The 24,414-nt window shown below is 54.8% G+C and overlaps 1 protein-coding gene across 5 annotated transcripts; it reads left to right on the forward strand.

Moving 5' to 3' along the window:
* Positions 1-1,752: 1,752 nt before the first annotated feature.
* Positions 1,753-23,611, forward strand: GRTP1 (growth hormone regulated TBC protein 1). Of its 5 annotated transcripts, none has more exons than XR_010937093.1 (9): positions 1,753-1,920; positions 2,193-2,344; positions 7,458-7,616; positions 10,033-10,157; positions 12,072-12,168; positions 15,637-15,809; positions 15,881-16,066; positions 21,517-21,752; positions 23,382-23,611. XR_010937093.1 is itself a non-coding variant. In XM_067713896.1 (8 exons), exons 1-8 carry the CDS (start codon positions 1,874-1,876, stop codon positions 23,469-23,471), a joined length of 1,029 nt encoding a protein of 342 aa, XP_067569997.1. In that variant the 5' UTR covers positions 1,754-1,873; the 3' UTR covers positions 23,472-23,611. The 5 variants fall into 5 exon arrangements, 2 of the variants coding, with proteins under 2 accessions (XP_067569998.1, XP_067569997.1); XR_010937095.1 differs by lacking the exon at positions 1,753-1,920 and adding an exon at positions 3,833-3,976 and having other exon boundaries at positions 2,247-2,344; XM_067713896.1 differs by lacking the exon at positions 21,517-21,752 and having other exon boundaries at positions 1,754-1,920.
* The last annotated feature ends 803 nt before the right edge of the window (positions 23,612-24,414 follow it).

Genomic DNA, 24,414 nt, shown 5'->3' on the forward strand with positions numbered 1-24,414 from the left:
TGGTGGAGTGGGCCCTGCACAGCCGGGTGGCCACGCGACGTCTGCAGAGATGGTGTCTTTTCTGATTTGCCTGATCTGCCTACGGTCTGAACTCACTTCTTATAAAGGACCCTTGGCGCGTGGAGGGCTGAGGCTAAAAAAGGGCCGTAAATCTTAAATTTAAAGAATCTTAAATCCCCTTTTACCTCACCACGTTTCCAAGGCAAAATTCAAAATGACAGTTTGGGCAAATCCTCGATGGCCTCCCAAATACGAAAAGCGGTTTAGACATGGTTTTCACGCCACGATATTGAAATGTGGGGACAGTGCAGTGGTGAACAGGGACCTAGAAAGATGCTGTCCTAAACCAGGGCTGTCCTGCAGTATCAAGGGGAACAGTGGACACTCAACATGGTAACCACGGTGCTCACATCTGCTGGTGTTTCCCTCAAAGTAAAAGGCACGCAAGGCTGGGATCGCATTTCTGTTCAATCGCGGGCGGCGCACAGAGGTGACTCATGCGGCCAAGATGTGCGCAGAAGTGGGAAGAGGCAGTGGGAGGAGGGAGCCCCTTTGGGGAGCAGAGCAGACGTGTGGGCTGTTAACCCCAGGTCACCCCAGATGGCAATCCTGCAGGGCCCAGCCCACCCTCCATCAACTGGGCTGGAGGAGCCCCAGCCAGCCAGCTCTTTGGACGTTGTGGTCCCGGCAGGGCTTGGCCCAGGGACAGGGTTGGAGGCAGGTGTCTGTGGAGGGGCTGGACCTCCTCCCCTAGTCTGGTTTGGGGAGGCGGGGAGGGACAGGGCAGATTTCCCTGGGGGTGGGGCTGCAGGGATGAAGATCCACTTACTTGGGGCTTCTCTGGTGGCGCAGTGGTTAAGAATCCACCTGCCAATGCAGAGGACGCGGGTTCGATCCCCGGCCCGGGAAGATCCCACATGCCGCAGAGCAACTAAGCCCGTGCGCCACAACTGCTGAGCCTGTGCTCTAGAGCCCGCAAGCCACAACTACTGAGCCCGCGAATCACAACTACTGAAGCCCGTGCGCCTATAGCCCGTGCTCCGCAACAAGAGAAGCCACTGCAATGAGAAGCCCACGCACCACAAGGAAGAGTAGCGCCCGCTCACAGCAACTAGAGAAAGCCCGCGCGCAGCAACAAAGACCCAACACAGCCAAAAAAATAAATTAAAAAAAATCCACTTGTTTATGTGTTGCTCTCAGGTCTTAAGTGTAGGTTGAAAAAGACCAAGTAAAAAATAAGACGACCTTTTTCTGCAAAAAGAACATTAAAATAGCAGTCATAGGTCAGAACGCCGGCCTTTGGACCTGCGGGTCACTGAGGTTTGGAGTGCTGTCAGAAGAATCCAAACTGGATTGATCTCCTCCAACCTTTGCTCCAGGCCCGAAAGGCCAGGGGGTGGGGGATGAGGGGTGGTACCCGCCGCACCTGTCCGGCCAGCCTTGCCAGGTTGAGTCCCCAGTCCCGCCCCAGGTGCCGCAAATCCCACCCACCCCGGTCTCCCCATCCCGCCCCCGGTCCACCATCCCCCATCCCGTGCCTCCTCCCTCCCGGCCTCGGGCTCCTCCCGGCCTCCTCCCTCCCAGGCTCCGGGCTCCAGCTGCTCCTGGCGTAGGAGCAGGTGCAGCCCCTCCCGCCCCCTCATCCCTTCGGGCCCCGCCCCGTCCCTCCCGCGCCAGCCGCGCCCCCGCCCTCCCCCTCCCCTGACATTCCCATTCCTCCCCCCCGCCCTCCTTCCCCGCCCCTCCCCCGCCGCCAGCCCCGCCTCCCGGCGCCCGCGGCCCGGCGGAAAGACCGGAGGCGCCCCGAGTCCCGGGAGGTGGACTTGGCACCCCCGGCCCTGCGGCCCGGGCGCCCCCTCCCGCCCCTTTCGGCATGGAGTCTGCGGGGCGCGCGCAGGCGGCGCGGGACCGCGTCCCCAGGTAGGCGCACGAGGCCCGGGCGCTCCTGGCCCAGCCCGGGGTAGCGGGCGCGGGTGCCGGTGGCGTGGAGCCGGCGGGGGCGGTGGTGCCCGGCGCCTGCGCGCCCCTGGGCGGCCCCTGCGCTGCGCACGCGCCCGCGCTCGGCCCGCCGCCCCTTCCTGCACCCGGGAGGGTGGGGGGGAACACGCGCCCCCCACGGGGGGCCCCGGGCGCCGTAGGTCCCACGTTCCACGTGCGCGCGGAACTTTACTCTGGGTCTTTTTGTGTCGTAGGATCGATCCGTACGGGTTTGAAAGGCCTGAGGACTTTGATTATGCAGCTTATGAAGAATTTTTTTCCACCTATCTGGCGATACTCACCAGAAGAGCCATAAAATGGTCCAGACTGCTAAAGGGAGGCGCTGGTGTCCAGAAGAGTGTGACACGTGAGTTCGGAGCCTGATCCTCCAGGCGCGCAACAAGTGACCCGACCGACGGGTGACGGGCGCGCCAGGGAGGTCAGGGCTTGGGGTTCCTTCGGGTCTCGGATCTGGGGGGGAAGGCTGCCGCGAGCCCGGCTCGTATCCCGCGCAGGCTCGCAGGTGAGGGCGCTGCACGGTCAAGGTGCAGGCCCTCCTTTCTTCCCTCCGGCATGAGGCCTGCTTGTCCTTTGAGATGGATGGAGACCATGGCCTTCTTTCCAGAAGAAGGTGGATTTCCTGCTCCTCCAAATGAGAGTGGCCAGGGCTGTGCCCTTGCGCGGTTCTGGGCAGAGCTCTCCCTGACCCCCGCAGAGTGAAAGCGGGGTCCTTCCTGCACCCCCCCACCTCTTCCCCTGCTCTCCTTGGGGTTCTTCCCCAGCCCCAGGCTGTGCCCTCGCCTCCTTCAGGTCGGGATTGGAATGCCACCTACAGGAGGCTTTCCCATCTCACCCCACTGCCCCACACTTCCTGTCCTTTCTTTGCCTATTTTCTGTTCCTCCCTGTCTTATGCGGTGTGGGTCCTACTTATTTTATCCTTTGTTTCCCTGCTGGGATCAAAGACCCCTCCCTGCCGACTGGCTTGGATGGATGATTGCTTCAGTGTTTGTTGAATGAATGAATGGAGTGTTTGGCTGCAGTGTTCCTCACGCTGTGGATAGAGGGTAGACCGTGGGTACCTGCGGGCAGGTGGTGAGGGGTGGACGGGAATGTGCCCCGGGGAGCGAAGGAAACTCAAGCATGTGGGGCAGAGGGGCTGCTGGGGCTTCCTGACATGGGACATTAATGACAATTAAGGGGTGAGGGTGGGGGTCCCAGCCACCAGGTACTGAGTTGTGACCAGAGTATTAGGGGTGTGGTGAGGAGGGCCCGGCGGTGGAGCAGGGGCCCTGCACCAGGTCACAGGTGGGCACACGTTGCACCACCAGGCAGAGAGAAGTCAGTGTTTAAGCAAGGGGGTGACAGGTCAATTTTTGCCTTTAAAGGGGCCCCCAGAGGGGCCCCAGTATGCAGGAGATGCTTGGGAAATACTTGTGGGATTAACACGGGGGGGTGGGGTGGAGGCAGGTGGACCTGGACCTCGGCCTCACCCTGGGCTTCACCCTCAACCAGGCCCTCCCTCCTCAAGGCTGTTACTGGTGGGCAGTGTTTAGTAAAAACATGGGTAAACTAGCGTTTCATATAATCATCAGCCTGAAGGGACCTCAAAGGTTGACCCTTCTTGCTTTCCAGACCCCGAAGCTAATATCCTGCATGATTGTACGCCGAGGTCCATCCCTGCGTTGCTGCTGGTGTTAACGTGTTTCCAGCAGACCTCGGCTTCATTTTTTTCCTTTTGATTTGTTTTTAAACGTTACACACAAATATATAAAAATAAATTTAATTTTTGCACATGGGAAAACATTGTAATCACACTAAAAGATGTGAATTGAATTGAGTTTCTCTGCTGCCCAGGCCCCAGTCTCCCGTAGAGGTGACCGTTGGCGACTGTCCCACGTCCCCCCAGGAACAGGGCGCACTCTCGGGCTGTCGTGTGCTTTTTAATGCAGGAGAAGACTTCCTGTCCAACCTAGACCCAGGGGTCCAGCTGACCCACAGGTCAGTTAGCGCAGAGAATCATGGCAAGATGTACATGTGCGCATGAGCCTTTGTTTTTATATGAAACACACGTGCATGTTTATTCCTCTTTGATTTTGTCGTTTGATTCTATCCTGTCATCTTTTCTTTGAACAGGGGGGGTCCACCAATTCTGTATCTTTCCTGCCGGAGCCGTACTTAACGCGTTGTATCTATTTTCCAGTGTCGGGGTCTTTTTTTCCAGGTGGATCGGGAGTAACAGCACTCTGAGTGCAGAATCCTTCCAGATCGCTAGTCTTCTCCTCGACTTTTGAGGTTGTCTGATTTAAAGGTTTTGTTTTGTTTTTGCTTTTGCCTTTTGGAGCACTTATCAACTTTTTCTGAAAATTTAACTTGCTTTTATTGAAGTAACAATTATTTCTTTTTCTGCTTTAATTTTTTTTTTTTTTTTTTTTTGTGGTACGCGGGCCTTTCACTGTTGTGGCCTCTCCTGTCGCGGAGCACAGGCTCCGGACGCGCAGGCTCAGCGGCCATGGCTCACGGGCCCAGCCGCTCCGCGGCATGTGGGATCTTCCCGGACCGGGGCACGAACCCGCGTCCCCTGCATCGGCAGGCAGACTCTCAACCACTGCGCCACCAGGGAAGCCCTTTTGCTTTAATTTTTTAAAAATATATGCAACCTTCGTTAAACTGTCTGATCATGGCAGCGAGTATACTTGGCGTACAGGTTTAGGAGCAAATATACTTGATCCCTGGTGAGCCTTTGGCCTGGGGACGGGGTTCACCGTCGAGCTGAACCGGAGAACACAGTGACCTGAAGTTCTTTCAGGAAATCCAGCGAGAGGCATGTGGGCTCGCAGGGTTCTGTGGGCCAGGGCATTGCCACTGGAGCTGGTGTGGCTTCCGGGTGTGATGGCCGGGGAGGCTGCAGCACCCACAGGGCTCCGAGGGAGGGGCAGTCGGCGTAGACAGCAGTGGACGTGTGATCCAGGAAATGGACCTCCAGTTTTTTCCTGCCAGACGTTCCGGGCTGGCCGTAGTGTCATCGGGGGTGTGGCATCCCAGGGAGGGGAGGCCATGTGAGCGCTGTGGGACCCAGCTTGCGCGGTCAGAGCCAGGCAGCCGCGTTTGGAGCCCTGCCCCTGACACCAGCAAGCACGCCCGAAGACCACCTTTGCTCTCGTGCCTTCACCGTTTCTGGCTTTTTGGGTCCTACTGTGTTCGTTCTCTTTTTTTGAGAGGACTTCAGTCTTGTCTCCAGTCACACGATTACCCACGAATCCTGGCATCCAGCAAGTCTTCAGATGACAGCTGAAACTCACCCTGCTTGAGGACGCTAGCTATGGATACGATGAAGCTTTTCTTTTTCTTTTTCTTTGTCTGTGGCGAGTATCCACCGGGAGCCTGAGATCGCTTGCTCTCAGTGCTCGACCTGGAAGCTGCCTTAATGTTCCTTTCCGCCTTGGTGTAAAGGCACTTGGTGAGGGAAAGGCTCTGTCCCGTTTGCTTCTTCTGTGTCTCCTGCCTGGTGGGCTAGGGTATTAGCACCATCTAAATGAGAATGAAGTTGCAAAACATATTTTAAAGACAAATATAAAAAACCTGGGAATCTGCTTAACTTTTGGGGGCAGACGGCTGGGAGTTAATTCTTTGCGGTTTTTACCATATATTTTACACTTCTCCAAATGGCCAGGAGGACGCATGGGTTAGCCCTGCCCTTGGGGAAGCGTCAGTCCCTGAGGATGGGAAAACCGTTTCCTTTCTCTTCCGAAGAAACTTAGTAAATTCAGATAACAAACAACGAAAATAACAGCAGCCTTTATTCTCTGAAACTTCTGGGTGTTGTTACTGCTCTTAAGGCAGCCGAGAGCCCCGAGTCCTGACTGTGTTTCAGGCACTGGGCTGTGCTTTGTTCCCATTTCACAGGTTAAGAGACTGAGGCCTACTCAGGGTTGGGGCTGGTGAGGCTCAGTGTGAGGGGTTTAACCAGTGTGCACTTTCCTTTTTATACTTTATATTAATTTTTAAAACTTTGCAGTGACATTCGCTCTTCTTGGCGTACAGGCCTGTGAGTGTAGACAACTGCACAGTTAGGTAATCCCCACCGCAGGTGAGGTTCAGAACAGTCGGTCGCCTTCAGGAGCCCCTCCTGCGCGATCCTGGGCAGCTGACCTGCAGGCCTGGACGTCGGCAGAGGCCTGGGTGGGTGTGGCGGCAGCTACAGGGCAGCGGGAGGGACCCTGAAGGTGTATTGGCGTCTCTCTCCGTTGATGTAGTTCTTTGATTTCTCTTTGCAGATGTTTTGTTAGATTTATACCTAAATATTTCTCCTTTCATTTTTGGTGCTATCGTAAGTGATACTGTCTCAGTGTTTTTATTTCAGCGGTTTGCTGTTCATACGTGGAGTTACTGTTGATTTCTGCGTGTCCTTTCCTTTTGCTCCGTCTCGGTGGGAATGGCCCCTTCCCAAGTTAGGCCTGACCTGTCCGTCCCCTTGCTGTTGCGTGAAGAGGATTAATTCACTCTGGGTGCGGCTGGTCACGCTGACCCCTGAGGGCTCCTGTAAATCGTACTAAGTTGGAAGGTAGACTTCAAAACGTCACGTCCCCATAACAGAATGACCAGACCAAGCCACGCTGGCCAAGACGTTCTGGCCCAGACGCGATCCTACGACATGCTTCTAAACTGGCGAAGGGTTTCTCGAGTTTTCTTTGCCTTTGGCGGATGGTGTTAAAATCTGTCCTTTCCTCCCTCTGGGTATCCCTCGTCATCCCGCATCCTTCTGCACACGTTTGCCGTGCGTTTGCTGTCCCACACGCCCTCCCAGGAGCAGGCAGTGCTCGAGGCATGGCCTCCGGGAAGCCTCTTTTCAGATGCTCCCGTACAGGTGACCGTCAGTTTGAGTGACAAGATTTTAGCGATGCTGCTTTTCTTGACCACAGCCTATAACCTTTTTCTGTTAAATACGGCTGGTGCCTCAGCGTCCGGCACAGGCCGAGGAGCGGGCAGGGTGGGGAACGGAGGTGACCCTCACAGCCCGTATTCTTGTGCTGACAGCGAGCTAGAGGTAGCAGGGCTGCTGTAGCCTCCGGACTGTGCTTAGCCTGGGGACGGAGAACGGAATTCTGTAACGAGCGCATGTATCGATTTGGTGGAGGTGCGTGAAGTTTTGCACCTTTTTTTTTTTTTTGCGGTACGCGGGCCTCTCGCTGTTGTGGCCTCTCCCGTTGCGGAGCACAGGCTCCGGACGCGCAGGCTCAGCGGCCATGGCTCACGGGCCCAGCCGCTCCGCGGCACGTGGGATCTTCCCGGACCGGGGCACGAACCCGTGTCCCCTGCATCGGCAGGCGGACTCTCAACCACTGCGCCACCAGGGAAGCCTTGCACCTTTTTTTATGTCTGATTGAATGATTTCGGCGAGAGCCAGAAGCAAACTCTGTGGTTTCTGGCCTCGGGAAGCGCCCAGCGGTCTGGGTAAAGCTGCCCCTTCCCTCCGTTTCAGTGAAGCGCTACATCCGGAAGGGCGTCCCGCTGGAGCACCGGGCCCGCGTCTGGATGGGGGTGAGCGGAGCCCAGGCCCAGATGGACCAGAACCCCGGCTACTACCTCCATCTCCTCCAGGGAGAGAAGGATGACAGCCTGGAGGAGGCCATCAGGACAGGTGACGCACGGGGTCCGTCCCCCGGGATATGGGGGCTGGGCGCCACCCCCAGAAGGAAACTGTGTTAGCACCCGGTGATGCTGTGATGTTGATGAGGAAAGTTACGTGGTTAAGGTTACGTGGTTAAAGCTGATTTCAGTTTTCTGGAAGGAAAATCAAAACGCAGGCAGTCACGAGGGGAGGAGAGTGATTTGAACTGGCTCAGGAAATATTTGTGTCTAGCTAGGTGGTAAGGAAAATGGTGCCAGAAAGACCACATTTCTGAGAAGAATCCCTCCAGGAACGCGAGGCTGCTGAGCTAGCAGTCAGTACAGGAGGGACGTGGGCTGGGTGACCCCCGCGGACTCGCAGACACAGCTGCGCGCGTGCAGGAAGCCACACACCAGAGACCTCTCTTCATGTCATACTCTGAGTGTCCAGGCTCTTCAGAGTTCAACGTACTGGATTGAATAATTAGATTTTGAGGAAATACACCTGCCTCTCTGGCCGTAACAGCTTTTGACAACTACAGATTTAAACACAAATACTTCATTTAAAAAATTTGATGACTTTAAATGTCAGGTTGGACTGACTTGTAACGTTGAGAAAGTGGTGTGTCCCCAGCGTGAGAGCTGGAGACGGGGTGGGGGGCACTGGGGCGCTGAGCCTGCTGGCTGCACCCTGATGCCACGGCAAACCCCGGCCAAAGGGCTCAGAACAGACGCTGCCATGGCCCTGCGGGCACACGTGCGGGGGTCCCTCCGCAGGGCCAGACGTGCTGATTCAGGGCGGGAAGAGACCTCAGGTCCAAGCGAAGGCCGATCGTGTTAAATAAGGTAGAATGTGGCTGTTTGTTTGAAAAATGAATTTTAAAGGATCTATTTAGTGCAGAGTTTTTGGATACATAAAAGTGACCTTTCTGTCTTTCCAAACTGAACCTCTGTCCCCATTAAACACTAACTCCCCATCCCCTCCCCCGCCTCCCACCGTCCACTCTCTGTCTCTATGAATTTGACGCCTCTAGGGACTTCATATGGCTGGAATGACACAGTATTTGTCCTTTTGCGTCCGGCTTATTTCACTGAGTGTAACGGCCTCGAGGTTTGGCCTCAAGGTTCACCCACGCTGAGCGTGTGTCGGGATTCCCTTCCTTTCTGAGGCTGAACAACGTTCTGTTACGTGTAGAGACTGCGCTATGTTTATCCATCATCTGTCCACGGACGCTTGGTCTGCTTCCCCCCTCTGGCCACTGTGAGTTATGCTGCACGAACGGGGGTGTGCAAGTCATTCTTTGAGACCCTGCTTTCAGTCTTCTGGGTACATGCGCAGAAGGGGAATTGCTGGGTCCTGTGACGATTCTAGGTCTACTTTTGAAGGGTCTGGATCAGTCGTTTTATAGGGACAGTAGAGCGGGTGCTTCGTGCCACGGAAGTGCAGACCAAACGTCCCGCTGCGTCTGCCTCCAGCACGGCAGTGGGGTAGGCGTAGAGAGATTTCAAAACACGGAGAAACGTCTCATCCTAGAAGACGTTATGTAGCAACGAGCACTGATCACTCTAGTCTGAATTAGTGAAAAGCACACAATTCCCTGTGGTGGATGCCAGTTTTGGGAAGGTTCAGAATTCCAGGAAAAAACTCTTCTTTGTAAAAAACATACAATGAAAACGTACGTGCTTTGAGGCAGGCAGCGGGCTGTTCGGCTCAGAGCTGGTTTTCGTGGGCAGAGCCCAGGCCTGGGCCAGAGCCCGGGGGCAGAATTCCTGCAGCCGTGGGGAGGCCTCCAGCCGTCAGCTGTGTCCGAGAGTCCCGCTGTCACGTGGACACCATTGCTCTGATCCAAGCAGGGCCAGCGGTTGTTAGTTGACCCCCGCCCTCCTTGCTCTGCCTGCGTCCTCGCTTCACAGGATCGCAGCTCCTTAAGGCAGGCGTCCGGCCCTGGGCAGGGAGGGGGGCCAAGCAGCAGCAAGAGGCGGCCGGACTGTCCTGCAGACAGAAGCCGGCGGCGATGAGCTTATCTCGGGCTCAGTTTTCCCTTTTGTCTGTTTCTCTCTAAACGGGAATCTCAGGGTGTCCTGCCTCCTTATGTGTTCAGTCTTCAGAACTGGGAAAATTCTCCGAAGTTTTATGTAACCTGTTCACCTGTCACCCCACCTCATCCCCGGCTAAGCGGGGGGCACGGGGGTGGCAGGAACCGCCAGGGCCCGAGCAGCCCGGCCTTATCCAAGGATCCCGCTCTGTCGTCCTTGCTGACTCCAGAGGAAGGGCTGCTGTGCCCACCTGTGTCCCCGGGCCGGGCTGCCGCGGGACAGGGGCCCCGGGGGGCCGCCTCTGCGCCCCCGAGGCCGGCTGATGGTGGGGGTCAGGAAGGGTCCGGGTCCGCCGCAGAGCCGTCTCTGTCCCCAGCCCTGAGCGGCCTGCGCCGCGGATCTCCTCACAGACATGAACAGGACCTTCCCTGACAACGTGCGGTTCCGGAAGGGCTCGGACCCCTGCTTGCAGAGGACCCTGTACAACGTGCTGCTGGCCTACGGGCACCACAACCGTGGCGTGGGCTACTGCCAGGTGAGCCCCCGGCACCCGCAGCCCCGGCAGGGACGTCAGCCTGGTCCTGGGCTGCCAGGTCCTCCCCGACACAGGCTGGGACTTCACCGTCTCCCAGCAGTGCCAGCCACGGAGACGGGGCGGGGGGAAGGGGAAGCAGCTGAGTGAACACGGGCTGCGGTGACCAGTATCCTCTCGTCCTGGTGCAGATGCTGGGCACGTGTGTGTGTGTCTGAGCGTGCACGCGTGCGGTGGGCCAGCCCTTCGAGGCTGTTTCCGGAAGCCGGATCAGCCGGCAGTAGGAGGTGACAGGGGTCGTGCTTCCTGCTGCGCGGAGCTGCCCGTCAGGTGGCAGGAATCAGTTCTCGTTCCTCCCTGGAGACTCTCCTTCTGGAGCATCGAAGGGACAGTGTTCACGGCCTGGAAAGCGAGGGGAGCTGGGTCGGGAGGCGAAAGGACCGCACCCTCCCGCCGTGCACTCCGGAGGCTGCCGGGTCCCGGCGGGTGTGGGCAGGGGCCAGGGGCTGCAGCTGGGGGCTCCTGTCCCTGCGTGTGAGGCCTCTGCCCCCCGAGCCGGAGGCCAGGCCAAAGCGTCCCCGAGAGGAAGACAGGCCCTGGGCGGTAGCACCTACGGCCCCCGGTGGCTCCAGGGCTGGGACCACGAGCGCCGGGCCGGGGGCAGGGGACACGGATGCCTACTCGGGGCGGCCCCGGCAGCTCGTGTCCCATGTGGACGGCACGTGGTGTGGCCTCGGCTCCGGGGGGACGGGGGGGTCGCGGGAAGGAGTGAGGCAGGAGCTTTGAAAAGACCAGCAGCAAAGACACGTGAGGACGCCGTTCACAGAGCGGCCGGTGTGATCCCCAGGTTGTTTTCAGGCCGCTGTTCCGCAGCGGGTACATGCGGGAAAGACGCAGCTGGGCAGATCTGTTCTTCCGAGGTAATCCCTGTCGCTGTCACTTGTTACGACTGCCCTTAACGTCCTGTCCTGGGGCAGGAGCTGGCCTTCAGGAGTCGGGGAGACAGGGCAGCTGAGAAACTGTCCTTAGATTATTCTAGCTGCTGTTCTTGTGGGTCTTAAAAATAGGGTTAAAAAATAACCCACACAATTTTAAACATGAGCCTGATGGAAATACACGCATGTATGTACACACACACACACACACACACACACACACACGTATGAGCTTCCCGTGGGTGCAGTGACATCGTGCCGCCGGCTGAGAGGCGCACAGGACAGGAGTCGATCGTCTCTCAGCCCCGCAGGCAGGAGTCCGAGGTCCGGGGGTCGGGGAGCTGGCTTCTCCATGGCTGTCTCGCTGGTGTGTCTGGGTCCAAATTCAACTTGTTGGTTGACGATAGCTGGATTTTCCCCTTATTGCTAGAGAAATACGTGTTTATTTTAGAAGTTGTAGAGAAGCAGCAAAGAAGAAAGTGGAAGTCACCCGAAACCCAGTCTGGCAGGAGGGGCGCTGACTCGGCGCTCGGCCACCGCTGCTCCTTTCCGGGTCCGCCCGCCCCTGGCGGCTGAGGGTCCTGAACTGTGTGTACATGGCAGCGTCTGCCCCCTTGGCGCTGTGCACCCTGAATTTCCCCAAATGGGCTCTATCACGAGATTCCACTTCAACGTCCCCGAGCGTCAGACCACGCGCCTTACCGCTCTTAGGAAGTGTGGTCACTGGTGTAGTTTCCCCCCAATAGTTTAATGCACACGAGGCCCTGGCCTGCTCTAAGTCAGGAGTCATGGGCCCAGCTACACGTGTCGCTAGACGGCAGAGCCTCAGACGCCGTAGCTCCACTGAAGGGTCGTTCCAGAACCAGGCAAGCTTTAGGGAAGAGCCAGGGACACGGAAAGTTAGCCGTTAGCCGGGCGATTACAGAGTCTGCGGGTGGTCCCGACCTCAGTGAGTTCCTTTGGTTCTTTTGTCTAATTTCAGGGAATGAACTTTCTAGCGGGCTATCTGATTCTGGTGACAAGGAGTGAAGAGGAGTCCTTTTGGCTGTTGGACGCCCTTGTTGGCAGAATACTCCCGGGTACGTTGAGTCCTCGCGGTAAGAGCGGAACTGTCGCTTTCTGGTGTTGCCGAGACCATGTCACTGACAAGTCAAGACGTGACGAAACGGAAGGAACTGTCTGAGAGTCGAGGTCGAAAACCTTCTTGCAGTTGAGTTGAGATAGGAGCGCGATAGATGCAGGTCCCAGCAGGCGGCGATGCGTCTCGGGGCCCGGACGTGGCCGAGCGGGCTCTGAGCTCCTCGTCTGGGTCTGCGCCGCTGGCGTCTGGACCGTGGGGACTGTCGCGGCCGTAGTGAGCAGGCCGGCGAGCGGCCGGGCTTCTGTAGCCTTCATTGCTGGGCTCGTGAATGGCGATGGGCGCAGTGACCGTCAGCTGTTGTGGCTACTGCTTTCGAGGTGAAGATCATTCCTCTCGTGCATTTCTACTTTTCTGTTTATTACTGAATGTTAATTGTTTTAGTGAATAAACCACCACCGGTTTCTGTGATGCGCCGCGTAGACGGTGAGCTGCAGAGTAGGGTCCCTTTGGGACAAGAAGTGGCCGGAGCCGTCGGGGGTGGGAGAGGACTTGGGCAGATGTGACCCCCCACAGCCGCGATGGTGGTGCTTGGTCCAGCCGCTGGCAAAGTCCTGGTGACTGTGGACGGGCTCCGGCTGCCCACGCGACGAGCCCTGGTGGTCTTGTCTGCTGTGCCCGCCTCCCCCAGGACCACCCGGGAGAGCAGCCGCCCGTCCTGGAGGCTGCGTGTTCGGATGCGAGGGCGGCCGGGGCCCGTCCAGGCTCCAGGCTCGCCTGCATCCGCTCTCGTCTGGTCCGTGGAGCAGCCACACCACACATGCCAACCACCGAGTTCCCTTCACGGACGGCAGCACGGAGGCCTGGGCTCAGATCCACAGCTCTGGGCCCCCGGGAGGTGAGCCTGGGCGGTGCCGTGAAGAGGGGCCCTCTCCTCGGGCCTATGCCGCTGTTAGCAAGGGCTGGGGGGATGCCGCCCGCGGGGACGGAGGACAGAGAGGGGCAGCTGCCCCGGCTTCATGGCGGAGCCTGAACAGCTGTCGGGGAGAAGATGGACAGGCTTCCAGACAAAACGCCAGCACGGCTCCGTGGTCGCCGTTTGCTCAGTTAGGCCAGAGGCTGCATTTTGATGAACGTTCCCACCGTGACCGATCCCAGGGGCTCTTCGGGGGTTTGGGGAAGCCTGGTGGCGACACAGCAGCGGGACCGAGATCAACAGAGGCCGTAAGGGCCGACCTAGAGGAACAGAAACGCAACAGTGGCCCCCGGGGTGGTGCGTCGCACAGGCTTATTTTAAGGCCATAAAGTGTCATTTCTGATGATTATTAGGTTCAGTCAACTAAACTACAATGGAAATAGGCCCATCCTTCTGCAAGGACAGGGCATCGTGGCCGGGCTTAGATCACAGGATGGCCCAGACCGAAAATGGCTTCTTTTACGTCAAGATAGTTATGTCTGGGTCTCTTCCTCTGGGGAACCCCTACCCTATCTGCCCTCAGACTGCCGAGCCTGCAGAGAAGGGACGGGGTTGGGATGGGCTGGGCCAGCTTGGGATGTCACATTGGTGATGAGTCAGCCCACTTATGAACGAACACGCTTGCGTCCTGAGAGCTGGTCTGACCCGTTTCCCCTTGAGACACAGGGGAGCCGGGCGACGATTGCCCCTCCCGGGAGCAGCCCTGCTGAAGCCAGAAGGCGTGGCCCAGACAAGGGCGGGCAGGGCTCATTGTGGGCGCGACAGTACCCGGGCCCCCCGGGCCCACCTGCCCCTGCAGCAGCGCTCCCCTCTCCACGTGCTGACACAGCCATTGGGCTGTTTGCAAAGTGAGGCGACCCCGGGAGAAGGCCTGGCTTCGGGGAGAAGGCTCAGGCCTGTGGCGGGTGTGGGGTGTGACCTTGACTATTTTGGGAGCTGCCCTAAGCCTGTCTGTAACCGAGAACGAGGCCGTGCTGTGCTCACGGCTCCGCAAATCCGCTGTCTCTGCCACGCTCTCCTGAGACGGCTCAGCACCTGCAGGACGGGAAGCAGAGCCTGCCCCTTGCCCCCGGGACCAGAGCCAGAGCGCTGCTAGTTGAGAGGACAGGACAGCCAGCGGCCCTAGGGTTTAGGAACAGAAGTGAGAGGAGGGTATGGGAGGGAAGGAAGCTTCAGTCCCAGGTATTTATAACTGAACAGGCTTCTAGTAACTGATTTCTGGGGTCTTTAGTACTGAGCATGGTTTAGTGTGTGCACGCGCTCTGAAAACCGGTGGTGTGACTGATGTCGTGTCGATACTCATAATGATTCTATTTTAACCCAAATACTTAATTAACAAGAACGTCTTTCCCTTTGCTGTGGTGAATGACCAAACTGTGTGTGGCAGCGGGCACAGAACGCGTACCAAGTTTTCCTATTTTATTATTTTTTAAAATTATTTATTTTATTTATTTATTTTTGGCTGTGTTGGGTCTTCGTTGCTGCGCGTGGGCTTTTCTCTAGTTGCGGCGAGCAGGGGCTACTCTTCGTTGCGGTGCGCGGGCTTCTCATTGCTGTGGCTTCTCTTGTTGTGAAGCACGGGCTCTGGGCACGTGGGCTTCAGTAGTGTGGCCTGCGGGCTCAGTAGTTGTGGCTCGCGGGCTCTAGAGCACAGGCTCAGTAGTTGTGGCATGTGGGCCAGTAGTTGTGGCTCATGGGCTCTAGAGCACAGGCTCAGTAGTTGTGGCACGTGGGCTCAGTAGTTGTGGCTCACGGGCTGTAGAGTGCAGGCTCAATAGTTGTGACACACGGGCTTAGTTGCTCCACAGCATGTGGGATCTTCCCGGGCAGGGCTCGAACCCGTGTCCCCTGCCTTGGCAGGTGGATTCTTAACCTCTGCGCCACCAGGAAAGACCCCCTGTTTTATTATTTTATTTTATTCCTGTTTTTACAGCAAAGTTTAAGCTGTCATGTATTATAATACATGACATTAAGCTAGAAAATTCCTTGGCAAGAGTGTCCATTCAAAAGACAGTCACGCAGTTGGAAGCATTGGTCTGTCTGATGCTCTCCTGTAACGTTCACCTGCATCTTCTCCATGAGAGGAAAATAGGACACGTGACACAAGAGTGTGGGGGGGTGCCCAGGACACTCTGGGGGGGGGTGCCAGGACGCTCACACGTTCGGTTTTCCCGTCCATCCATCAGCGGACACTTGGTTGCCCCCACTGTTGGCTGCCTGATCTTGGGTTGCAAACGTCCCTGCTTCCCATCAGGTTGTGACGGATGCCCAGCGGGGCACTGCTGTCCAGAGTGCTGGGACCTGGGGCCCCACTCTGGGCATTGCTCCCAGGAGTTCCTGCATCCCTGTGGCTGGGACCTTGCCCTGGGTCACCCTCTGGAAAGGGTCGCTGGGCGTGGCCCCCCTCATGGCTAAGGGGGAACGAGGGTCACGGGTGTCAGGGGCTGTGGTTTGTGGGGTCCACGTCCCCGCTTCTCCCCTGTCCCCGTGCAGATTACTACAGCCCCTCGATGCTGGGCCTGAAGACGGACCAGGAGGTCCTCGGGGAGCTGGTAAGGACCAAGCTGCCGGCGGTGGCGGCCCTGATGGACAGTCACGGCCTGCTGTGGACCCTGGTCGTGTCGCGCTGGTTCATCTGCCTGTTTGTGGACGTCCTGCCCGTGGAGGTGAGGGCGCCTGGCTCGGACTGGGGCCGACTAGGCGGCCACGCGCTGACCCGCTGTCTCTGCCTCTGCAGACCGTGCTTCGCATCTGGGATTGTCTGTTCAACGAGGGCTCTAAGATCATCTTCCGGGTGGCGCTGACCCTCATCAAGGAACATCAGGCCTTGATCTTGGAAGCCACCAGCGTCCCCGACATCTGCGAGAAGTTCAAGGACATCACCAGAGGGAGCTTCGTGACTGAATGCCACACCTTCATGCGGGTGAGTGTCAGCGCCCTGCCGCCTCCCTGCGCGGGCTGCCCGGCCCTCCCCCCTAAGCAGCCCAGGGAGGGGCTCCAGCCCTGCCAGGCCAGCTTCTCCTGGAGCCCGGGGTGCCCAGCAGACCCAGGGTGGTCACCCTTGCTGCCCTCCTGCGCCGTCAGCCCAGGGGTGGGGCCGGGTGCCACCTGGGGCCCCCCAGGGAGCCCCGTCACATCCACACCTTGGTTTCTCCCGGGCCTGGGAGGTGACCGCCCCCATCCCAGGCTTTCCCGATGACCCGGTCTACACCAGGCCCCCCATTTCTGTTCAGCCCTACGCCTGTTGACTTCTCTCCGGCCTTGGTGGGGTCACGCCTGTCTGTCCCTCCCCGCTGGGTCCCGGGCCTGGCGCGGGCCGTGTGGACAGCTCAGATCACCTGAGTGAACGAAGTGGATGCTGCGTCCCGCAGGCCCAGGGGGGCGGGGTTTACAGGGACACTGGGACACCGGGATGGGGGGGCGAAGCCCAGGCCTGGAGTGACCCTGGGAGGGGGGAGCGCTGACCCAGACGCCCGGCTGTTGTGTTCTTCAGCTTCCAGTTTGAAACAGCTGCACTGATGGCGTGCCCCCTCCCCCGCCCCCCAGGGTACGAGGCCCTGGCGAGGAGGTCCCGCAGCCTAGGGCTGTTAGGTGTTTGGTTTCAGTGAGTGAAGGCCCCGGTACAATTCACCCTTTACCTGGAGATTTCAGAGCTCTTCAGTGCCTTCCGCTCAGCGGGTGGTGCAGCTGCGTCACTGGGCCCGGGCGTTTTCTTCTCCCCAAAGGGCGCCCCAGCCCCAGCTAACGCCCTGCTCTGTCCCCGTGGCTCGGCCTCCTGGACTTTGGCACAAATAGAGTCAGACAGTGCAAGTTTGGCGTCCGGCCCTTGGACTCGGGCTGATGCTTCCGAGGTGGTGCGAGTCTGTCTGTGGAGCAGGGCCCCCGCACGCAGTAGGTGCTCAGTTAGTGCGAGTCTGTCTGTGGAGCAGGGCCCCGCACACAGTAGGTGCTCAGTTAGTGCGGGCGCCTGGCCTGCTCGTGTGATGGCTGCGGGCGGACGTGTGTCCACGGCGGGTGTGGCCGGTGTTCCAGCCCAAGGTGTTCTGGGCCCTGTGAGCTGATGGACGCAGAGGATTGGCGGGGTGGTCTCCCCACACGGCAGAAAAGCCACTGCGTAAAGACATGTGTCTGCCCACGACAGGTGTGGCCATCATGGGACGCTGGCCGGGAGGTGGCCCTGGTCTTATTTTCTCAGGGGTCGCTACAAAGTTGTATATGCATTTCAGCAAAACTGCAGTTCATAGGTCAAACCTCTCTGAAATCCTGTGTGAGAACATCTAGAATTTCCTTGAGAATGAAAGCCGTGATCTCGTTGGCAGCTGAGAGCAACGTAACGGGAAGAGGACAGCTGAACGCATCTGAAGAGTCTGTTCTCAGGGCATCGCCCGCTCAGAACTTGCTCCCAGGTGCTCCCACCCCGCCCCCCAGGCGCCTTCTCTCCTCCTCGTTGTGAAGCAGTTTCTCTGTTACTGGAAGCAAGTCTGAGTCCCTTCCTGCTTCCACTTCTCAAATCTGGTTTCTTCCTTGCTTAGTCTGCTCACTGACGGCCCCGACCGGCTTCCGAGCTCCTGCGGGCAGAGTCAAAACGAAAAGAGCCCACGCAGGAAGGGCAAAAGCAAAATCAGGGCTTCTGTGCAGCAACGGACACCAGCAGCAGAGTGAAGAGGGAACTCACAGAACAGGAGAGACTGTGCAAACCATGGCTGCTAAAGGGTCAACATCCAGACACACAGAGACCACAGCACAACAAGGAGCCAAGGAATTACATTTAAAAATGGGCAGAGCGGATTTCTCTGGTGGCGCAGTGGTCAGGGGACACAGGTTTGAGCCCTGGTCTGGGAAGATCCCACATGCCGCGGAGCAGCTAAGCCCGTGCGCCACAACTACTGAGCCTGTGCTCTAGAGCCTGTGAGCCACAACTGCTGAGCCCACATACCACAACTACTGAAGCCCGCGTACCTAGAGCTTGTGCTCCACAACAAGAGAAGCCCATGCACCGCAACGAAGACCCAACACAGCCATAAATAAATAAATTTTTAAAAAAGAAAAAGAAAAATGGGCAGAGGGACTTCACTGGCAGTCCAGTGCTTAAAACTCCACGCTTCTAATGCAGGGGGCACAGGTTTGATCCCTGGTCAGGGAGCTAAGATCCCACATGCTGTGCAGCGTGGCCAAAATGTTTTAAAAAAAGTTTTAAATGGGCAGAGGGCCTGAGTAGATCCTATCCAAAAAAGACATACAGGTAGCCAACAGGTACACGAAAAGATGCTCAGTATCGCTCGTCATCAGGGAAATACAAGTCAAAACCACAATGAGCTATCGCCTCACACCTGGCAGAACGGCCATCATCAAAAAGACCACAAATAACAAATGTTGGTGAGGATGTGGAGAAAAGGGAACCCTATTCATACATTGTTGGTGGGAATGTAAATTGGTGCAGGCACTGTGAAAAACAGTATGGAGGTCCTCAAAAGACTAAAAATAGAACTACCATAAGATCCAGCAATCCCACTACTGGGCACTTATCCAAAGGAAATGAAATCAGGGTCTCTAAGAGACCCCAGCCCGCCCACGTTCACTGCAGCATCACAATAGCCAAGGCATGGAAACAACCTGAATGCCCATACAGATGCATGGATAAACAAGACATGGTCCATCCATGCAGCGGGGTTTTATCCAGCCTCAAAAAGGAAGGTCCTGATACCTGCTACCACGTGGATGAACCTGGAGGACATTATGCTTGGTAATTTGTCACAAAAGGACAAAAACTGTCTGATTCCGCATATGTGAGGCCCCTGGAGGAGTCAGATTCATAGAGACAGAAGCGGGTTGCTGGGGACAGAGTTGGGTTTGGGAAGATGAGAAGGTTCTGGAGATCCGATGCCCAACATGTGAACATAGCTTACACCACCCAGCCACACACCTGGAGTGGCTAGGATGTAAATTATTGGGTGGGCCAAGAGGTTCGTCGTTTTCTCCGTAAGATGGCTCTAGTAGCACTTAATTGTCTTTAACTTCATTCAAAACAATTTTGTTCAACAGAGTTTTGGAAGTCCTAGCCACAGCAATTAGAGAAGAGAAAGAAAGAAAAGGAATACAAATTGGAAAAGAAGTAAAACTGTCACTGTTTGCAGATGACATGATACTATACATAGAGAATCCTAAAGATGCCACCAGAAAACTACTAGAACTAATCAATGAATTCGGTAAGGTTGCAGGATACAAAATTAATACACAGAAATCTCTGGCATTCCTATACACTAATAATGAAAAATAAGAAAGAGAAATTAAGGAAACAATCCCATTTACCATCGCAACAAAAAGAATAAAATACCTAGGAATAAACCTACCTAAGGAGGCGAAAGATTTGTACTCAGAAAACTTTATAAAACACTGATGAAAGAAATCAAAGATGACATAAACAGGTGGAGAAATATACAGTGTTCTTGGATTGGAAGAATCAATATTGTGAAAATGACTATGCTATCCAAAGCAATCTGCAGATTCAGTGCAGTCCCTATCAAATTACCAATGGCATTCTTTACAGAATTAGAACAAAAAATTTTACAATTCGTATGGAAACACAAAAGACCCTGAATTACCAAAGCAATCTTGAGAACGAAAAACGGAGCTGGAGGAATCAGGCTCCCTGACTTCAGACTATACTACAAAGCTACAGTAATCAAGACAGTATGGTACTGGCACAAAAACAGAAATATAGATCAATGGTACAGGATAGAAAGCCCAGAGATAAACCCACCCACATATGGGCACCTAATTTACGGCAAAGGAGGCAAGAACATACAATGGAGAAAAGACAGCCTCTTCAATAAGTGGTGCTGGGAAAACTGGACAGCTACATGTAAAAGAATGAAATTAGAACACTCCCTAACACCATACACAAAAATAAACTTCAAATGGATTAAAGACCTAAATGTAAGACCAGACACTATAAAACTCTTAGAGGAAAACATAGGAAAAACACTCTCTGATATAAACCACAGCAAGATCTTTTTTGACCCACCTCCTAGAGTAATGAAAATAAAACCAAAAATAAACAAATGGGACTGAATTAAAAGCTTTTGCACAGCAAAGGAAACCATAAACAAGACGAAAAGACAACCCTCAGAATCGGAGAAAACATTTGCAAATGAAACAATGGACAAAGGATTAATCTCCAAAATATATAAACAGCTCATGGAGCTCAATTTCAGAAAAACAAACAACCCAATTAAAAATTGGGCAGAAGACCTAAATAGACATTTCACCAAAGAAGACGTATAGATGGCCAAGAGACACATGAAAAGATGCTCAACATCACTAATTATTAGAGAAATGCAAATCAAAACTACAATGAGGCATCACCTCACACCAGTCAGAATGGCCATCGTCAAAAAATCTAGAAACAGTAAATGCTGGAGAGGGTGAGGAGAAAAGGGAACCCTCCTGCACTGTTGGTGGGAATGTAAATTGATATAGTCACTATGGAGAACAGTATGGAGGGTCCTTAAAAAACTAAAAATAGAACTACCATATGATGCAGCAATTCCACTACTGGGCATATACCCTGAGAAAACCATAATTCAAAAAGAGTCATGTACCACAATGTTCACTGCAGCTCTGTTTACAATAGCCAGGACATGGAAGCAACCTAAGTGTCCATCGACGGATGAATGGATAAAGAAGATGTGGCACATATATACAATGGAATATTACTCAGCCATAAAAAGAATGAAACTGAGATATTTGTAGTGAGGTGGGTGCACCTAGAGTCTGTCACACAGAGTGAAGTAAGTCAGAAAGAGAAAAACAAATACGGTACGCTAACGCATGTATATGGAATCTAAAAAAAAAAATGGTGTTGATGAATCTAATGGCAGAGCAGGAATAAAGATGTAGACAGAGAGAATGGACTTGAGGACAAGGCGGGGGATGGGGAGGGGACGCTGGGGCAAAGTGAGAGAGTGCCATGGACATATATACACTACTAAATGTAAACCAGATAGCTAGTGGGGAGCAGCCGCATAGCACAGGGAGATCAGCTCGGTGCTTTGTGACCACATAGAGGGGTGGGATAGGGAGGGTGGGAGGGAGACGCAAGAGGGAGGGGATATGGGGATGTATGTATGCATATGGCTGATTCATTTTGTTGTGCGACAGAGGCTAGCGCAGTATTGTGAAGCAGTTATACTCCAATAAAGACATGTTTAAAAAAAAAACAATTTTGTTAGATTGTATTGTGACTGCTGTCATATCAGCATCCTTTTAAGAAGACATCAAAATTGGTGAATTTTTGTGTAACCATTTTAATATTGAAGATGGAACGAAAAAAGCAACATTTTCAGCGTATTATGCTTTATTATTTCAATAAAGGTAAAAACGCAACCAAAATGCAAAGAGATCTGTGCAGTGTATGGAGAAGGCGCTGTGACTGCTGGAACGCGCCAAAAGTGGTTTGAGAAGTTTCGTGCTCAAGATTTCTCGCTGGACGAGGCTCCGCAGTCGAGTAGGCCAGTTGAAGCTGATAGCGATCAAATCGAGACATTGTGAACAGTCAATGTTATACCACGTGGAAGATAGCAGACATACTCAAAATCTCCAAATCAAACGTAAATCATTTGAACGAGCTTGGTTATGTTAATTGCTTTGATGTTTGTGTTCCACATTAAGTTAAGCGAAAAAAAACCTTCCTGACCAGATTTCCACATGCAATTCTCTACGGAAACATAATGAAAACGTTCCGTTTTTAAAACAAATTGTGATGGGCGATGAAAAGTGGATACTGTACAATAATGTGGAATGGAAGAGATTGTGGGGCAAGTGAAATGAACCATCACCAACCACTCGAAAGGCCAGTGTTCATCCAAAGAAGGTGATGCTGTGTATATAGTGGGATTGGAAGGGAGTCCTCTATTATGAGCTCCTTCCAGGAAACCAAACGATTAATTCCAACAAGTACTGCTCCCAATGAGACCAACTGAAAGCAGCACTCGATGAAAAGCGTCCAGAATTAGTCAACAGAAAACAACACATAATCTTCCATCAGGATAACGCAAGACCGCATGTTTCTTTAATGACCAGGCAAAAGCTGTTACAGCTTGTTACAGTTTGTAAGTTCTGATTCATCCTCGGTATTCACCAGATGTTACATCTTCGGATTTCCATTTATTTTGGTCTTTACAAAATTCTCTTAATGGAAAAAAATTCAATTCCCTGAAAGCCTGTAAGAGGCACCTGGGACAGTTCTTTGCTCAGAAAGGTAAAAGTTTGGGGAAGAAGGAATTATGAAGTTGCCTGGAAAATGGCAGAAGGTAGTGGAACAAAAGGGTGAATACATTGTTCAATAAAGTTCTTGGTGAAAATGAAAAACGTCTTTTATTTTTACTTAAAAACCGAAGGCACTTTTTGGCCAACCCAATATGTGGGTTTTACCACAAAAACAAAGAAACACCAAAAGAATGAAAATTGGACAAGACGTTACCGAATTTTAATTCCAGGAGCTCAGAGCCTCAGACTTCAGAATCTGAGACATTTTATGGATTGGATTCAAAATTTTTAAAGTGCTAAACGTGACCCAAGTGTAACGAAGCGAGACCCTGTGGGCCTTCCCGGGGCAGACCCCTCCCCCACCTCCTCTGCTGTGGCTCCTCGAAGTACCCAGACAGTCGTATCTCACGCACGTTTCCTGAGTTTTTCAGATGCTAAACCCACCAAGGAGTGTCGCCCCCAGCCCTTGTGGCGCCTGAGGATTGATAATGTGACCCTGTGACCTCACGTCTACCAGAGAACTGTGCAGAGCTGATCACACACCCTGGGACCCCTCCCCCTCTGGTCTTGAAAATGCTTTGCTGAAACCCTTCCGGGAGTTTGGGCCTTTTGGGGGCACAAGCCGCCCATTCTGCTTGCTCGGCCCCGCAGTAAACCCTTCTCTGCTCCAAACTCCGGCCGCCCCACCGGGCTCCCCAGGCCCCTGCCCTCCTGGGGTGAAGGTCAAAGGGGCTGTGCGTTCCTAGCGCCGCGGCTGGCCGACTGGCCGCATGGGGAAGCCGCAGACTCTTCGGGCAGTGTCTGGGCTGATGGTTGAGTTATTCTGTCACTAACATCCTTTTGGTTTTAAAAAGTGATGGAAACAGGTGACCTTCCTTCGCTCACTGACCAACGGGCCTCAGCCCAGCCTTTACCAGGGGCAGGAAGGGGAAACGCATTGCGGGATCTAAACTAATCCCTTTTTGTTCCAGAAAATCTTCTCGGAGCCTGGGAGCCTGTCCAGGGCCAGCATCGCCAGGCTGAGGGAGCGTTGCCGGGCCCGGCTGCTGGCGCAGGGCTGACCAGCCTTCAGGGCATCGGGCCGCCACCCTCCACACTCCAGCCGGGAGCAATTTAATTGTCATTCTGTAACGTAGCTCTTCAAGTCTAGCTCTTCGTGTTTCTAAATATATATTTTTACCTGAGACACTGATAATATATACGTAACGTGTGCGATTGTGTTTATTCCATCGGCACCTGTCAGTCTGCATCGGCTCACCAGCCACTGAAAACTAGCCCCTAGCAGTGACTTTTGCATCAGTGTCACTGGTGCCAGTACTTACCGTCCTTCCTGCAGGAGAGCAGTGGCCTCCAGGGAAGGTTTGTGCACGTGAGACCTCACTGTAGAAGGTGCGTTTTTCAAATGATTTTGTAAAATTATCGTGTTCCGTGAAGAATAAACCAGATGCACGTGTGTAAGATTTAAGGCCTGCAAGTCAGATCTGGGCTGCGTCATCCCGGACCCCTGGAGGGAGAAGATGCCCCTAGCGAAACCCCTCCGCTCAGGGCTGGAGGCCCTGGACCTCCACCCCGGCCCCGCCTCCCTCCCTCTGCGGCCTCCTCCTCTGGCTGAGAAACCCACAGCCCGGGCAGGCTGTCCTGCACAGGACACATGGGGACAGGTGGGCTTTTCCTGGAAGGAACCACGCCACGGGTTCCCCTCTGTGGGAGCTCACCAGCAGCACTGCTAGGGCCTGGGGCGCGTCACTGCCCGGGGCTCCACGAAGGCAGACGCACCACCTCCACATGGGCTGGGTTTAACTTAACGTGTTCCTACTGTGTGTGATGCTACAAATCCCACCACGCCTGCCAAGACATGACCCTGCAGGACGGGCCAGCTGCTGGTCTCTCCGGGCTCAGGCCTGTACCACCCACACCGCAGAAAAGCGGAGATGGACATGTGGGATGATGACGCAGCTCACGCCACTTGCGGCTGGGCTGCTGCTGGGCGGCCGCGTCCTGCCC

Source organism: Pseudorca crassidens, chromosome 18, assembly GCF_039906515.1.
Source record: "Pseudorca crassidens isolate mPseCra1 chromosome 18, mPseCra1.hap1, whole genome shotgun sequence".
NCBI classification, from domain to species: domain Eukaryota; kingdom Metazoa; phylum Chordata; class Mammalia; order Artiodactyla; family Delphinidae; genus Pseudorca; species Pseudorca crassidens.